Source organism: Schistocerca americana, chromosome X (assembly GCF_021461395.2).
Source record: "Schistocerca americana isolate TAMUIC-IGC-003095 chromosome X, iqSchAmer2.1, whole genome shotgun sequence".
Lineage (NCBI taxonomy): Eukaryota > Metazoa > Arthropoda > Insecta > Orthoptera > Acrididae > Schistocerca > Schistocerca americana.
In genome coordinates, this window is record NC_060130.1 from 684,279,832 (window position 1) to 684,298,947 (window position 19,116).

At 37.5% G+C, this 19,116-nt stretch overlaps 1 protein-coding gene across 1 annotated transcript in view; it reads left to right on the forward strand.

The window, feature by feature from the left end:
* LOC124556371 overlaps window positions 1–19,116 on the forward strand; it is a 118,369-nt gene that overhangs the window by 85,237 nt on the left and 14,016 nt on the right. The window contains exon 10 of the mRNA XM_047130335.1: window positions 5,476–5,542. Within this exon, the coding sequence (XP_046986291.1) occupies window positions 5,476–5,531 (56 nt within the window). The 3' untranslated portion in view covers window positions 5,532–5,542. The remainder of the gene's footprint in view (window positions 1–5,475; window positions 5,543–19,116) is intronic.

The window sequence follows — 19,116 nt, forward strand, 5'->3', positions numbered from 1 at the left end:
TTAAAAATTCCAATACTTAATTATTATATTAATTCCTCCCAATAGTTTCAACTCATTGTTTACTATTTTGATACACTTCTGTCTCCCTGTTTACACATCTGGCAAGCGTGCACATGGTGACCAGGAAGTTGCAACACTTGCAGCAGCTCCGCATGTGCGTAGAATTTCTGGCCGCCCTGAGTTAATGTGATCTGGTATGAATCCTCCAGACCGGCCAAGCTCATGTTGCACAGCATCCTGTATGCTGTGTCATTCATAGAGAAGCTACTTATCTCAAAAAACCCCACAGTGACTTGCATCCTGGAATTTGACTTTCTCATTACAAGATTCAAATGACTGTTCCAGTTTAAACACTACAACCAAGTCATGCTGAGATAATCAGGTGATGTCACAGACTCTAGAAAATTATTGCCGACGCTTTACCGAAACAATACAGGATACTTGGACCTACCAGTTTTGGTACCTGAAGTTTGCTTGTGTTTAAAGTAAGCTAAGAGTCTCTGCATCAAACTCTGATTTACAAGTCATCCTGAATGTCACAGCAATTTTCACAAATGCCACCTTCCTACGACTGGCAGCACTGTCTTACAGCACAAATTATGAGCATAAGTACACGCAACGTAATGCATACAAGTATACAACATCCATTTACTTTCTGGTTTTGTGTTTGAAATCTCTTCACAGTGTCATCATTCACAGGTTTAAGCTTGACCATCTTAACTAATACGAGATGAATGGACATGTGCATTTTCTACAAGAGACTGTTTCATGGAATGTTCATCTCAACAGAAATTATCCTTTTGCTTCCTGTAATAAACAAACTGCTTTTGAAGTGAAAATTAAGTGGCCACTGGGTACAGCAGTCCGAAATTAGTCTTGTGTAATATTTTGTTTAACAATATGTATGATGAGATACAAAAAACATGAAGAATAACTAGTACTCTAAAGGTACTCACAAGGGAACCTCCCCATCGCACCCCCCTCAGATTTAGTTATAAGTTGGCACAGTGGATAGGCCTTGAAAAACTGAACACAGATCAATCGAGAAAACAGGAAGAAGTTATGTGGAACTATGAAAAAAATTAGTAAAATATATAAACTGAGTAGTCCATGCGAAGATATGCAACATCAAGACGAACGAACGTCTAGGAGCGCTGTGGTCACGTGGTTAGCGAGAGCAGCTACGGAATAAGAGATCCTAGGTTCAAGTCTTACCTCGAGTGAAAAATTTAGTTTTTTATTTTCAGTTTATGTGTCAAACTCTTATGTTTCCATCACTTTTTTGGGAGTGATTATCACATCCACAAGAAAACCTAAATCGGGCAAGGTAGAAGAATCTTTTTACCCATTCGCTAAGTGTAAAAGTTAGATGGGTCGACAACATATTCCTGTCATGTGACGCACATGCTGTCACCAGTGTCGCATAGAATATATCAGACGTGTTTTCCCGTGGAGGAATCGGTTGACCTATGACCTTGCGATCAAATGTTTTCGGTTCCCACTGGAGAGGCACGTCCTTTCGTCTACTAATCGCACGGTTTTGCGGTGCGGTCGCAAAACACAGGCACTAAACTTATTACAGTGAACAGAGACGTCAATGAACGAATGGACAGATCATAACTTTGCGAAAATAAAGAAAGTAAAATTTTCAGTCGAGGGAAGACTTGAACCAGGGACCTCTCGTACCGCAGTTACTCACGCTAACCACGGGACCACGGCGCTCCTGAGCTTACAATCTACTTGATGTTGCTTATCTTGCACATGGACTACTCAGTTTGTATATTTTACTAATTTTTTTCATAGTTCCACACAACTTCTTCCTGTTTTCTCGATTGATCTGTGTTCAGTTTTTCAAGGCCTATTGACTGTGCCAACTTATAACTAAATCTGAGGGGGGTGCTATGGGGAGGTTCCCTTGTCAGTAGTGGTGCTTTAAGATGGTAGCAGGCAGACAGCACATCGTAGGCCAGCACGAGACAAGACAGTATTAATACAGCTCAGGAAAATAGCATTTTCAATTTCTCTTCTTCTAGAATGGCCTGATTTAGTTTCTATAAGCACACTCGCCCCACTTTGTGTACTGGTCCACGTCATGTCGGCTGTTAGCTACCACCATGCAGCAGCAACACTCAATTGCTGCTGGACTGCTGTTAATTCTCCATGTTTTGCTGTCCTTGTTGATACATAAATTATTCAACCAAATGTTGCACTAGAATAAATTAGGACTGCTCTCAGAAAATTCCACTTTAATAACATTTTATTTGTAATGAGAAAAAAACAATTTTACGTTTATACTGGCTGTCACATGAAACATAAGGTTAACAGTACATCTGGAGTTACTCAGTCTACATATTGCAAAACCCAAACGAATATCTGTCGAAACACCAGAGATAATGCACCCGACTCCTAGGAGATACATGCGGTAGATATTCTCTAGCCTTTTCAATTTTGTCAATGCAGACCTTGCAAAGCTCATACATACGTATGTACGTACACAGTATTAATACTTTTGTAGGCTCTTTAATGAAAAGATGTTGCCGGACTATTAAAAGTAGGTCTATGTAAGCATTTACAATTACAGCACAAAAAGGGAGAAGTGAACATAGAAGACAAAATTGCCAAAGTTAGTGAGATTCCTTATATGCACTAATAGGTGGAAGAGACAGAATGTTGAAAATGACAGTATGCATGATGACTTATATATAGTTCTATTGTTTCAGTAGTCGCTTTAATAGTTCGACAAATGGAAGGGTTATGTTTACATTGTCCAAATCGGGCAACAATGTCAGGATGATTTGCAGACTGGCACCTTCAATCATTAAACTTCTGGAGCTTTGGGGGCTGTAGACTAATGGGTGTAGACCATTCAAGTAGATGAAATATGGTTTGACAGCACAAGTGACAAGGTGAAGATGATGGTATACTATTTTTTCTTTCTCTGGCTAGAATTACTAGAAGAAACTCTGTATGACCAGCACAAGAACTGATTTTAGTTTCTGTGAGAATTTGTAAGTTATCAATAAATATGAAGAAACGTAGATATACCTTAGAAAACTGCGTGTGAAGTACAAACTACATTTGCAACTGTACATATATGTATTAGCTGCCACCCCATATTGTGAATCCAATTCAGTTTTTCTGAATTATCTGCACATATAGATCACTTGAAAATGACCTTAGAGGTCAAAATCAACTGATTTTGTTACACACACAGACTTTTCTCAAATAACTACAGTCAAATAAAGGAAAATGATGTCAATTAATTTATATGGGCTGTGAGGACCATATCAAAGAAATTAAAAAGTGAAGATGTTTTGGTCATTTTAATAGCAAACACAGTTCCCTTATTTATTATTTGTGGCACAAAGAACACATATATTCTCCGCAACAAGATTTTTAAAAAATCTGAATATCCCTAGTTTTCTGTATGTGCTGGCTTTAACAAGCATGCTTATTTGAAGGCATCCACAGAATATGGCCAGATAAAGCTTTCTGCACAACCCTGAAGTCTCATTTGAGTTGTGGACTTGCAGGTGCACATATTTCATATCCAGTCAATGTTCACATCTAAAACATTGAACCTGAGAAATTAGTGTGAGAAAATAGCAGCACAGGTAAGGTGTTCTTTACACTGAGCAGTGCACACTGCAAAAAATAAAAATAGTTATTACAAAACAAACCTTTACAGTCATCATTGAACAAACGTGTATTTTCTTACACCAAAATATACTCAAGTCTCTCAAGAAAAACAAGCCAAACGAGCAAAAGAGCTAGTCCAATCTTTGCTTAGAAATTCAATATATGTCACACAATTCCAAAAACTATTATTTAAATCATACAATTTAGGATAGTTGGCAATCAGGTAGTCTGGTGTACACACAGTAGGCTGCTCACAAAAAATGATCTTGCAAACAAAGGAATTGCCAACTGTGTTGCAACAATGGATGATGTTGATTAACATGGAAGAAAGTATCTGTAGCTTTATTTCTGGTATGGACCCACATCTCATTCACATTGATAGAATGGTACACAAAAATCAGCTGGCTTAAAAAATTTCACTTCTACATTTATTTTTGGCTAGTATCCAAAAAGTGTGACAGCCCTCTTTCACAAAGATTTCTCATAATTCATTCATGTAAAATTACTATTTCTTTCTTCTGATACGACCATGGCTTCAATTACTTAAGACACCTTTATATGTCAGTCATCCTATAGTACACTGTATAAAAAGGATGCAGACAAAGTGGGCTGACCAATAATGGCACAACTCATAGAACAGTTGATTAAAAAAAATTACACAAAAATAAGTAAAAAATTTACACCTAGCTGCTGGAAACATCAGATTCTTCTTTAGTGGAGGAAAAAGGACGTGTATTTCTCTGTAATTCATCCATAATTCGAAGGAATTAAGATTAGGGTTTAACATCATAACATTTTTGCTTTGTCCTTAAAAATCTGCATCACACAACAACCCACAACGTCTGTTGGAACTTAGATGACATTCTTTTATGTTTCTCTCAATTAGATACAGATTCCTGATCAGTAGAACTAAACCTGTAATTACTTGCTGAGATGATAAATTATATAATGCTTTCCATTATATGTAATTCAAGTGATTATACTGATGCTGTATTGCGTTTACTACAAACAGTTCTCTTTTTGAAAATAACATATGATTTGATGATACACTTCAGCCAACATCTTAAAACTATTCCTTTGGCTCCCACACAAGCTAATTGTGAATTTAGTGCCAAATGTGTAAAAAGTATATCTTATACCTGCAGGGCTAACTTTATAACTGAAGTATTTTCTTGACAAACTGAACTGAAAGTGAGCTTTGAAATAGTTTTCTGCACATGTACTTTTTCCTGAATACTAATCAGATGTATGACTTCTTATATGTCTCTTGTTTGAATAAAAATATTTTTTAAATAATTAAATGCTTTCATTTGATAGTGTGACAAGTATTTTTGAAGCTGTAATTTGTGCTTGTAAAAAGCTAACATCCTGATTATAAATTTGGACGCACAACTTTGATATTCAGTATAATGTAAGGGAATTAAAAGTGAAAGCTATCAACTGTTGTAAAGATCAAGCAATATTGTGAACTTTCTGACATGAGCAAGAGAGATATAGTACTGTAAAGTAATGTTGTTTCACTTGAAGTAATTTGATCTTTCCAATGCATGTTTAACATACTGTCAGTTGAATTCAGTACTATTTTTAATTTAATTTGTGTTACTATTTTGAGTATCTGTAAGAGACTACAGTGTGTTCATAACTGTGCACTGCACTGTACTGTATTGAGTCTCTTTGTATGCAGTTATATGAGACTATACATTCTACTCCCCAAGATGCATAATTTCTATGTAGTACTTCATAAAACAGTAACTATACATTTTAGTTGCATATGAAAGGCCTCAGATTAGAATTTTATATAGTTGGGAAGTAACTCCAAATTTTTATGTTTTTCAGGTAAATCTCTTGTGAGACTGACAGATCTCGAAAACAATATTGAATTAGTATTGTAGAATACCTGCAGGTGAGTCTGTTCTATCATATAATCAATTTAATTTGTACTAATTATTAAAGTGTAAATATAAACATGTAACCATGTTTTAACATACAAGTGGTTATCATAATAATGGAAATAACAATTTTACAGAACATGGCACCTTTTGTGAAATGCGAACATTGTTCATAAATCTTCCATAACTATTCAGTTTTTGCAGTGAATGAAGCTAGTCTCTAATGTACTAGATGGTGTTTGGCCCAGATGTAGGTGAGACAAAATTGCATAACCCTGTGACCTTTAGTGGGTTCAGTTAGTTGCGCTGTAGTTAAGTGTAGAAAGTACGTTCACGACTGCCAGTGTGTTACTTATATTAAAAGCAACAGTGTGTAGGTGAGGAAGGTCTGTTTGCAGTTATTTGAAAGGTTTATCAGGTTTTGTTAAATTTAATTTTTCTTTCTCCTTGTGATCTCCATATTAACAAAGGAAAAGACAGCCATAGAGGTTCTTAATATCCACTATCTAGCTAATGCTAATACAAGTAGCTTTCAGTTTGCAGTATTCTCAAATGTGCATGTCATTGTCACAAGGAACCCTAGAATCAACTCAACAGAACATACGTCAGACCTCAGTCACTTTCTCATACGACATATGTCTGTAAGTGTAGTCAAACATTAATGGTGCAGACTGTATGTTCCACTGCTGTGCTGCAATTGCCAAATATCTGAACTGTGCCAGTTATTTATTAGTCCACTTCAGATGGTACCAAACCATGCATATTATGTTTCGAAAGGTAATGTCATCCAATTCATTATTTTTCATTTTGTTTGCACCAATAGTTGAACTTCATAAATGAAAGATGCCCAAATGCAGTTATGCATTAAACAAACTTGCTATTAAATGTGGCTTTGGCCATGTGATGGTAGAGTCTCTGTTTCATTGTAGCCCATTGATCTGATCTTATTATTCAGTGATGAATTAAGATTTACAAACGTGCTGACTTTTTGCTGAGTGCATCCTATGTTGCAAAATTTGTTTCTTTAATATGACAATGCTTTACTAGTGCCATTATGGTGTTGCCTGACAAAAATTTTGATGACTGCACCTCCCTTTACCCTCCAGATCACCTGGTTTTATCATTGTTGTATATGTGATCAGTTTTACATAAGAATATGTGGTACAAATTTCTTCATGCATCATGAAGACACAGAGTCAAAGCAGCACTTCTTGCCAAATAATATATCATTCCTTTGGGAACAATTCACCAGCTGACTGCATCCATTGTGCAATAGTACTTGTTAACAGTTTATTTTTAATTACAGTCACAAATTGTGGCTTTGTTCTGAGTTATTTCAAAGTTTATCTGGTTTTGTTAAATTTCATTGTTCTCCTTAACAATGGAAAAGAAAGCCAGGAAGGTTCTTAAGCACTGGCAAGCTAATATTAAATATATTAGCATTGCTATCCATTGTTAGAAGTTAGAATCTGGCTGTCAAATTATATTTCACTGAAGCCATTTTAAAATATCTCAGAAATACATATCCCAGATTACATTTATCATGCTGTCATACTCTAGCATATTCTGCTTGGGTAGTGTATTAGTAAGAGAATAAGACTCGTGCACATTCCAGTTAATCATTTGTAAAGGATTTCCTGTATGTCATTAAACGTAGTTTATACCTGCATTGTCAATATTTAAAGAATCTGTGTCACTCTTTTTTCCAAAATAGGCTTAAGAGTACATTTGGAGAGTGGAAATGTCAAGTGTTTCCAAAAGTAAGTGTCATCATTGTTTTTCCACATAGAAACATTATTGCCATAAACAAATACACCATTGCATCATGAACTATACACCTTACACTATTTGTCAACATAGTCGCCACTGATATTGAGACATTTGTCATAGCATGCAATCAATTTCAAGAAACCACTCTGGTAAGAATCTGTGCCCTGCAATGCGAGGAAGTGTCGCACATCCTGCTCTACCTCAGAATTGGTTTGAAAGTGATGTCCTGAGAGTGCAGCTTTCAATGCAGGAAACAGGTGAAAGTCCAATGGGGGCAAGATTAGGACTGTAGGCCGGGTGGTCCAATATCTCCGTCTCCAACCAACCATTTGACGAGACATGACATCATACACGAACTGTGGGCTTTCATGGAAGGCAGGCACACTGGTCCCATATGCCTATTCATACCAGATAACAGCACACATTTCCATTGGTGATCATGTTGTCAGTACATGTCCGTGTGGCACTGCGATTTGTACTTGAATAACACCTGGCACACTGGTCTGCTGCTACCCTCTCTTCTCCTGCACTCTGTGCATCCATCATTCCTCCTTCACTAATGCTCCTTCTATTGTTGAACCAGCAATGAGTGTGTCACAAACAAGTGTTTGTGTCACCAGTTGTACCATATTCTCTTTCAAAACCAGAGGCAAAACTTACTTCCAGAGTGTCCTTCGTAAGTGCCAAATCTCACAATTGTCACTATAATAAAAAAAAAACAACGTATCTCTTTTGGTACATAACTTATTTTTATCCTAAACATTCTAAAGATATTATGGAATTATGCTGCTTGCCTCATCACTGCAAAAAATGAGACAAATTAGAAAATAAATAATTTATTAATAAAGTTCTAGGTGCCATATGAGGAACTGACTGGTTCTAAGTGCCAGTAAGAAATTTTTGATTTGGAGTGCTATTAACTCTGAGGCACTACATTTTATTTGCGATAATACAAGTACATAAATACAGCAGTAATATTTCAACTAGTACCAGTGTAGTCAGTGAAAATCATTTCTCATATCTTTTAAATTTATTACAAGAGAATAACAAAATTGAATTTAACAAAAAGTCTCATAGTATTGGCTCCTGTTTCTTGCACAACTCCAAGGACATACGCCAGTGCTATTCATCCTTTGTGGCAATCCTTAACCCACACTTTCCTTGGACATCTCGATCCACAAAATGTGTTAGACCGCCATTTGACACAGTTTGGAATCAAATGGAATGTATATTTCTGGAGTAGCATAATGGTGACTCACTTCTGTATAACAGTAGCATCATCAATGCTATCCATTTTGTCTCCTGATCACAAGTCATCAAAGTTATTGTTCCAAATTATGTTTTCATTTCATTTGGCACCATTTACTACATATGACATTGCCCAGTTCTAAACTGCCAATGTGTAAATTCAGTAAGTCACCTATATTGTCAAATTGTTCGTCTGTTTTCCAACACCATCCATCTCCATTGGCTTCATTGTCAACAGGATGTTAAACCCTATTCTTCTTTCTTTCCTTCTGGTACCGTAAGTGTCCTGGATTGAGTGGACTGTTCTTCAATGTAATATTATAGTGTTGTTGTCTATACCAAAACTGTATGATCATATTGCAGAATACATTACATACTGTTGACCATAGAATATCTGGGGACAGGTGGTATTGATTCTCAGATACACAAAGCTAATCATTGGCCTCTAGCGAGAATTTTGTTGATGTTATACGCTTTATAGTGTGACACTTCAGCTATTGGCTGTAGACACGACTTTCCTGTCCGTTTTGTACTTCACAATTTAGAGAAGCCTTCTCAGTCTCTTTTAAGTACAGCACCATGAATTTCCTTGTCAGTTGCCCACAACTATTACTATTTTTGCTATTGTGCAATCTTCTTAAAAAGCTGTGTCCTTGAAGGTGTTTGGGCTACTGTCATTTGCTTTTCACCTTATTGTTGAAGGGCTGAGTCAAAGGTTGGCATGTAAACAGGACTGATAATGTTTCTAGCTTCAAAAGCTAGAATATTTATGTGCCTAGGTGCGACTCAATGCCTCCATTTTTCAGCAATTTGTTTACTACTCAAATGATTTATAGTCCACCAAGAAACATTTCATTGCTTCCCTTCTCTTTCCAGTATATGGAACCAATTGAGGTAGCGTAGTGTTAGGACTCTGGATTTGCTTTTGGTAGGGTTGTGATTCAAATCCCTATTCGACTGTGCAGATTCAGTTTTCCCCTTGTTTGCCTTAGACCACATAAGGCTGGGTGTCACTTGTGTCATATGGCTGTACGCGAGATTTCCACACTCCTAAACATCCCTAGGTCCACTGTTTCCAATGTGGTAGTGAAGTAGAAGTGTAAAGGGACACATACAGCACAAAAGCGTACAGGCCGACCTCATCTGTTGACTGACAGAGACTGCAGACAGTTGAAGAGGGTTGTAATGTGTAATAGGCAGACATCTATCCAGACCATCACACAGGAATTCCAAACTGCATCGGGATGCGCTGCAAGTACTATGACAGTTAGGTGGGAGGTGAGAAAAACTTGGATTTCATGGTCGAGCGGCTGCTCTTAAGCCACACATCATGCCAGTAAATGCCAAATGACGCCTTGCTTGGTGTAAGAAGCATAAACATTGGACGATTGAACAATAGAAAAACGTTGTGTGGAGTGATGAATCACAGTACACAATGTGACAATCCGATGGCAGGGTGTGGGTATGGCGAATGCCCAGTGAACATCATCTGCCATCGTGTGTAGTGCCAACAGTAAAATTCGGAGACAGTGCTGTTATGGTGTGGTCGTGTTTATCATGGAGGGGGGGCTTGCAGCCCTTGTTTTGCATGGCACTATCACAGCATAGGCCTGCATTGATGTTTTAAGAACCTTCTTGCTTCCCACTGTTGAATAGCAATTCGGGGATGGCGATTCCACCTTTCAGTATGATCGAGCACCTCTTCATAATGCACAGCCTGTAGCAGAGTGCTTGCACGACATTAACATCCCTGTAGTGGATTGGCCTGCACAGAGTCCTGACCTGAATCTATAGAACACCTTTGGGATGTTTTGGAATGCCGACTTCGTGCCAGGCCTCACCGACCGACATCGATACCTCTCCTCAGTGCAGCACTCTGTGAAGAATGAGCTGCCATTCCCCAAGAAAGCTTCCAGCACCTGATTGAACGAATGCCTGTGAGAGTGGAATGCTGTCATGAAGGCTAAGGGCGGGCCAACATCATATTGAATTCCAGCATTACTGATGGAGGATGCCACAAACTTGTAAGTCATTTTCAGCCAGGTGTCCAGATACTTTTGATCACGTAGTGTATCTAAGCACAGATGTCGCCACTTAATCAACTAGCTGGGATACACTGTACCTTGGGCATTCTCGCACCCTTTTCACTGTATGCAATGCAATTGTGGAAGGTATCTTGTCATTCCATCGCCCTACCACGAACGTCAGTTTTAAAACAAAGAAACAAATGGTGCATAAATATGCCAGGTTGGTTTTATGTCCACATCAGGTACCTAAATATCCTTCATGGCAAGAGTATCAGACATGTCTCAATAATTAAAGGATAATTTTTCTGATAATGCTGTTTACCTACGTAACATAGAGCAGTATGAGGCACAATAAGTAAATAACAGTTTTAAATTAGAAAGAGAATGAAATCCGAAATACATTTATCATTGGTGATGAAAAATGCTGAAGTTAATATTGGACATAAAAACATGGCACATTGAGAAACGTAAGCACTTGCAAAGATTCTCATCACAAATACTTGATTGAGATCTCAATTTATCCATTTGTATTATGGACAAAAATCTTTCACACACATTAGTAGATCCGAACATGGACATAACTCTTGCAGCTTTGCAGGCATGGAAATTCTTGCTGTGGAAAATTTTCATGGAATTCTTTTGTACTTTATATTGCAAAGCACTTGTCCTCGAGCCATGTGTTGCACTGCAGGTCGATCAGTTCCATCTGTAGATGATTTGGATCATCTTTAACTGATGTTGAAAACAGTGAATGATAGGAGACACACTCATAACATCTACAAATTGTGCTCGGAATTGCTCCTTAATTTTTACATTTTTTGAAGTGTATTCTTGAAATCTAGCACGTGCATGGACCAAACCAATGGTAGGGAAATGTGCAGTGTTTTCAGACAATATTTGGATCCCCCAAAGAGCAAGCTTCCTTTCATAAGCATTTACTATTTGCAACATGTCAGAAATTATTTTCATGTGAGACATAATGTCCACGAGAAATGGACATGGGTCTTCTAATTTTGATTCACTCTTTCCCTTCTCATATAAGAAATGTACTACAGCCAAACATAAATCAAAAAATCTTTCCAGCATTTTACCTGGACTGAGCCAGCTTACTTCAATATAGTAAAGTATGTTGCTGTCCTCGTCTCCTAATTCCTCCAAGAACTACCAAAACTGGCAATGCATAAGCCCATGTCTCTTCAGATAGTTTAGAGTATGCACAACAGTTTGCATGACGTTTTCTAACATTACTGATTTTGCACACAGTGCCTTCTGATGCAGAATGCAGTGAATTTCATACATCATCTCTTCTGTGTGTTGTAGCTTTCTGCGCATCTGTGCTATGAGCCCTCTCTGATGGCCTCACATTTCCAGTGCTCCTTCCATGGTCACTGAGATTAACAAATTCCAATGTATGCTGACACCATCAATCACTGGCTTGACAGCTTGGACTAAGTTTACAAGTCATAGGCCCTTTCAAAGGCATTAAGTCGAAAATGTCCTCTGTTACATCCAGAGTGTTATTGACACCTCGTATGTGTGTCACTCCTGAGCTGTATCTGTAAGATCTACTACTACATCCAGTGCAACAGAGAAAGCAACAAAATCCTTAGCTTCATTTATTAACTGCTTGTGCTCATCACCGGGCGTGACACTTATATATTGTCACTGTTTAGTAAGGCAGCTTTCTTGAAACCTGAAGATGCTCATGGGATACAAAAGTTCTGCAGCATCAATGAGACAATCTTTTACAAATCCCTTTTGGAGAATGGTTTCCTGGCTCTTGCTATTCTTAATGCAATTTTGGAACTTGTTCGCAGTGCAGATGTACTGTCATTGTCCTTCTGGATAAATAAAAACAGTACATTGTACAGTAAAATAGAAATGAATGTAACACAAGAAATGAAGAGTTCAAGAAGTATTAATTATTATATGATTTACACTGAAATCCTGTTGATGTGCCTCATCCCTTTGCTTAAGTTCACTTAATTTGTCTTGTCGTTCTTCACTGTTCAGTAAACTACATTTGCCTTTATGAAATGAGTCGTAACACTGTAGAACTGAAGTTCCTAGTCGTTTAAATGACTGAGAACATAGATCTCCCAGTCTTTGCTTTTTTGCAATACTTGCCAGTTCTCAGTATCTCTCATGTAAGGCTACAGTCACCATAGGGACATGAGACTGGGTCTGCTTCAATCCTCCTGGCACTGCATAAACAAGGAAATTGAACCATCACCACTCATTTGGTATACGTGTCACAGATGTCGCTGTTTTGCTTTGCCTGCTGGCTGACATACACACCTGTGTTGCACTTTCGCACTTTTGCACAGTGTACAGCATTTGGCCGGCATTACTTTAATTGAAGAGACTGGTAGATTTATTTAGTCAGTAAATAAGAGCAACCGAGGTGGCCAGTGAACTCGAGTAGTGTATCACAGATGAAAGACAGCATATTGAGAATTTGTTTTCTCTCAGTTTTGTATGTCATAGGCATTTCCCCAAAAAATGCATCACACAGAGACCAAAACAAAGAAATCTGAGACATCAGGGGAAGAGCAGTAGTGTCCTGGAGCCATTTCCCTGTGAGTGGCATGGGAATGAAACAGTATAATACGCTTTGTACAGGCATAAAGTACTGTGACTTGGATACTATGCTGTGACTTTTGCAGTGTGAATAAATTAGTTGTTAACCACAACATTTCTGCAATTCTTCCTGAATACCAATTGATTATCACAGAAGATAGCCTCTCTATACCCGACAATATTTCCTGGAAACCCTACTTTAACACCTCCCTTAGTTTTGGCTGATAGGATATTCATGTTGGTGGTGGTGATCAGTTTAGAGCCATGTTTAAAACAGAATACTGATTACAATAATAATAATAATAATAATAATAATAGTAATAATAATGCTTTATTCAAAACCAAATGGTTGTGTGTATGGACAAAAGCAGCAAATATTTCATTTTTGGTACACAACACAAAACCATTTTAGTATTATAGTGATTTAAGGGGCTCTGGAACGCCCTATACTTGCAATGTTAAAATAATGCTTATAAATTACATCTTTCCTCACAAAGTATTTGAGGTAGGAAGTTGAACTTTTTACAGATTATTTATTGGAATATGGGCTACAACTTTACACAGGGATTTTACAAAATTTTAGTTCAGTTATTAAAGATGATTTTTTTTCAATTGTAATGAAAATTCACAACATTTTTTTGCAATTTTTTATTTATATATTCAAAAATATACAGTTTTTTGGAAAAAGGCTGTGTTAAATTATGCAGAAGGTATTGTGTGACATTTACTGAAAGTTTGAAACAAATATGTTTGGAAGATCCTTAGAAAACATGTAATTAGTATGAGAAAATAAAAGTTTTGGGAATCGAGCGACAAAGATTGGATTAACTTTTTAGTGCATTCCAGGTCCATAGGATGGATTATCTTCATCCTCTGCAAACTCCTCCTCCAGCTTCCTCTTGTTCCTCCTCCTGTTTACTCTTGCTTATATTTCTAGACTCTTTACAGCCCTGTCTGCAGCCCGAAGGCGTTCCTTGTCTAAAGCAAGCATCGCTCATTGTTGTGTTCGTAGATTTTGCTACCATTTTCTTCAGTTGCAGTTACTGCAACACTGTTCCAAAAGGTGGCCATGTATGAACACTTATCACATTTCAGTTGTATTTCACTAGCAAGTCCTACGTGCTTTATTATGGAGAGTTCCAGACCAACTTCACTACAATGAATACATCTTCCACAGTTTGAAAAAATTCCTTTGAGAACCGACATATCAAATATTTCATTCACATCCGATTCGCCCATAAAACATTCATAGTTTTCACTCATTGAACCAAGCTTCTTCTGTGAAGTATTTTCTTTCCCACTTTGACTGCTATGGGCAGGTGTACTTGAGAGGTTAGGTTCACTCACTTGGTTATCGTCTTTATTGTTTACAGTAATAACACATACCTTTGGCTTTCCAACATTTCTCCTTTTCTTAAAAGCCTTCAGAGGATTTCTAATAACTTTACTTTTACTCATTATTATACTTCAACAAAACAGAGACTCAAGAAACAGAATTAATTACGAATATTTTCGAGATAACGACAGAGTGAATAAACATGAAACAATCGACAATCACACCAGCGATGTATATTGAACCATCACAGGTTAACCACAACACATACTTTATCTCACATCACTAAAATGTACCTGATGAAAACGGACGTTAATAACAACACCATTTGACAGCAGTTTAACAGCGCCACAGTGGGTCACGCCCATGTAGAACACATTTCAAAAAAAATTTAAAAATAGTTGTAGTCTTCGGAATTGAATAAATTATATATCTATTAAAAGGTAATAATCTGCAGATTCAGAAAACTCAAAAAAGTAAAAATTGAACTTTTCATGATTTTGAGCCTTTCCGGAGCCCCTTAAGAGGGATGCTTGATTTCCAGATGTTATATTCATTCTGTTCTTTGTTCTATAAAACTGTTTCTTTTCGACTTTCTGTTAAAGACAGTACAAAATATCAGTGGAATAGCTATTGTGTCAAGTAGTGATATCTATTGCATTAGTAACAAGCATTTTTTTCCGAATACCATATATGAAGGGGTTCATGGCATAATGTGTAAGTCAGTTTTGCTCATTTTGAGAAATTCAACGTTTTGTGAAACATTGTACAGAAAGACCAGGAAAGCCTAACAGAAGTACTTATAGGGATATTGAGTCTAATAAGAAATAGTATTAATACTGGAGCATAAATTAACTGTAGTAATAGTAATATTGTGATCATAATTACCAGACATTTCATGAATTTTTCTTTGAATTGACAATACTTGAGCACAATTAAGAGTAGTAGCATTGATATTATCATCATAATGATCTATAAATTGCATGAATTTCAGTTTGAATTAACACAGAAATACATCTTTGTCCTCAAAAGTTTCTTTTAAAGAGTGAAAAAACATTGTAAACAGGAGGGATGTATGGTAACAAGTGTAATGTGTCCTTTATCTTCAGATTACTGACTGGTTGTATTTCACTGTATAGTGGTTCCTGTTTCACACTGTTGAGCTGGACTGGATGTCCCTTCTTTCCTCTATGTATGTCAAAGGTGAAAAACCACATATGAGCATTCAAAGTTGATTTGTAATGTATGTCTGTAGGTTCAGATGTTCTACACTGCAACCAGTGAATTTGTAGCCAAGATATTGGACACTTTAATTCATTAGTTTTGCAGTAAACTACCGACTTCTACAAAGCTACCATCGATAAAAATTCTTCTTGCTTCATCTGTACTACTAGAAATGACTTCTTTCTTCGGGATTTAGGAATGATTTTGTACCATTCTGACTGTGCAGATAGTCTACTCTTCAGCCTGGAGTTCCACAGAGCCAAAATCAGCATTGTGTGGCAGATAAAAGTGCCCGCTTGTCATAAAAATATGGTCAAGAACATCCACTTGAAGTAGTATATCTGTCACAAGTTTCAAACAGGATCACTATGTTGCTCCTATCTTTTCTTTACTTTTTGTGTACATCGAGTCACCATGTGAACGGAAATTTGGAAAGTTCATGGAAAATACTTCTTACAGACCTTAACTGAATAATTCTGAAAATGTAAATAGTATTTGTTAATACAAGCCTTTGGGGGCTGAGATCATATTCATGGTCTTCTTGCTGCAGGATACTCTGCCTTGATTAGTCAACATAGGTAGGCATTTTGAGAGTTAAAATATCCCATTTTCTATAAAATATAAAAAATTTCTTTCTTTCTCTTTTGGATATTTTTGAAGCACATTGCCATATACAGTGGCATTTGTCATTACAAAATATTTCAGCAGGAATTGGTTTACCTTTCCTGATACTGTATGCTTCACCTCAGTTCCTTTTCAGTTTCATCTCCTGTCTTCTATCTTCTGTCTGTCATTTTGTTACATGTAATTGCTGTTGCTCATCTTCTTCATTGGACTCCCTTTTGGATGGATGATATCCTGAAGCAGAATCCGGTAATTTCTCCCTATTCGTTAACTATTTCTCTAAGTGTTTCTGGATTGTTCATATAACCATAAACATATGATCATACAAACACCAGTAAAAACCACCAAATAATCAAGCTAATGGCTAAGACGACAATACACAGAAATAATACGAAACTAGTCTGAAAATAGTATAGGCAATGTCATCATACAAAACTTCCCTGAAAACAGTTTAGGCGATGTTATAATAAAAATCTTAACTGAAAACACTTTTGATGACGTTAAAATAAATCAGGCTTTTCTGCAAGATGATGACGATGATGATGATGATGATGATAATGGAAAACTTCCAAGTGATGGGACAGAAAATCTAATTTTGTTTCATGGCATTGTGATGTAACTCGGACTTACTTCACTCTGCTGTAACATGTATTGTACAATCCATTTCACAATAGAACTTGTGACACTGTCTACTAGCCAACTGTGCATACAAAGACATACATCACTACGTCATGTGTTATGTACGACTTGGTACACAATGGAAGGAGAGGTGGGCTACAGAGTGGTCATCATAGGAAAGCTGGACATAAGCAGAAATGATTAATGAACAATTTAACACATGAAACAGAAGCTTTTCTTAACTTGTTTTCTCCAAGCATATGAAGACTAATTGCAAATAAAGCAGCAAGTACGTCCAGTTAATACAGTAGCAATGAGGATGAGGCTCTCTGAACTACACATAAACAGTGGCGTCGGAGCCACAACCAGGCAGTGTCTGCGTAGCATCACGTAGCAAAGTGGCGCCAACCACAAGTGGGCTGTGTGACTGCCACTGGCCACCCTATATTGTGGCGGCAGAGGGCACTCATGGTATGGAGCTGCAGGAGGCGTGGCTCAGCAGGCACATACCATTGGGTCCACCAGATCCTACACAACTGCTATCGACATCTGGACAAACTTTCAATTCTGCTGACAACTTCATGGTGCTCTGGGGTGGAATCGATATGTGATACCACGTCATCCAAAAGGGTGCAGTTCCCACTACATAAAACGGTGCTTAACTCATTTTTGACAAAATCTGACTTATGCCATAAACCCCTTCATATATGGGGTCAGACTGATATTAAATAAATAGAACAGATGCTGAGCAGCAGGCAGACACAAAGAACAGAACAATAACTTTGTGTAAACATTTGGACAGAGCCATTGTTCAGAACACACATTCTCTCTCTTTTTTTTAGAACAGCAGGAACTAGGAGACATTAAGGCCAGAGTGGCTGCAGTATAAGTATTCTGTAATATATTTCATAAAAAATACTGACTTATACATTGAAGCGCCAAAGAAACTAGTATACACATGCATATTCAAATACAAGAGATGAGTAAACAGGCAGAATACGGTGCCGAGCTCGGCAATGCCTACATAAGACAAGTGTCTGGCGCAGTTCTTAGATCGGTTGCTGTTGACAATGGCAATTTATCAAGATTTAAGTGAGTTTGAACATAGTGTTATAGTCGGCGCATGAGCAATGGGACGCAGCATCTCCGATGTAGCGATGAAGTGGGGATTTTCTCATATGACCATTTCACAAGTGTACCATGGATATCAGGAATCTAGTAAAACATCAAATCTCAGACATTGCTGCGGCCAGAAGAAGATCCTGCAAGAACGCAACGGACAACGACTGAAGAGAATCATTCAATGTGACAGAAGTGCAGCCCTTCTGCAAATTGGTGCAGATTTCAATGCTGGGTCATCAACAAGTGTCAGCGTGCAAACCATTCAACGAATCATCATAGATATTGGCTTTTGGAGCTGAAGGCCCACTCGTGTACCCTTGATGGCTTCACAACGCAAAGCTGTACGCATTGCCTGGGCCCACCAACACCAACATTGGACTGTTGATGACTGGAAACATGTTGCCCAGTCGGACAAGTCTCATTTCAGATTTTATCAAGCAGATGGACGTGTACGGGTATGGAGACAACCTCATGAATCCATGGACTCTGCATGTTAGCAGGGGACTATTCAAGCTGGTGGAGGCTCTGTAAAGGTGTGGGGCATGTGCAGTTGGAATGATACAGGACCCCTGATATGTTTGTTTATTTATTGTTCCGTGGGACCAAATTAAGGAGAAGTCACCATGGTCATGGAGCGAGTCAATACATGAAATTATAACACAGTATTAGAAACAGATAAAATGAAATATAAAAAAGCATATTCAGGTGACAAGTCGTAAGTTTAAATAAAGAAAATCAACAATGTATCTCTGGAATTTGCTTAATTTTTTAGCTCTTCCAGGAGCTCCTCGACAGAATAGAAGGAGTGAGCCATGAGGAAACTCTTCAGTTTAGACTTAAAAGCATTTGGGCTACTGCTAAGATTTTTGAGTTCTTGTGGTAGCTTATTGAAAATGGATGCAGCAGAATACTGCACTCCTTTCTGCACAAGAGTCATGGAAGTGCATTCCAATGCAGATTGGATTTCTGCCTAGTATTAACTGAGTGAAAGCTGCTAACTCTTGGGAATAGACTAATATTGCTAACAACAAACGACATTAAA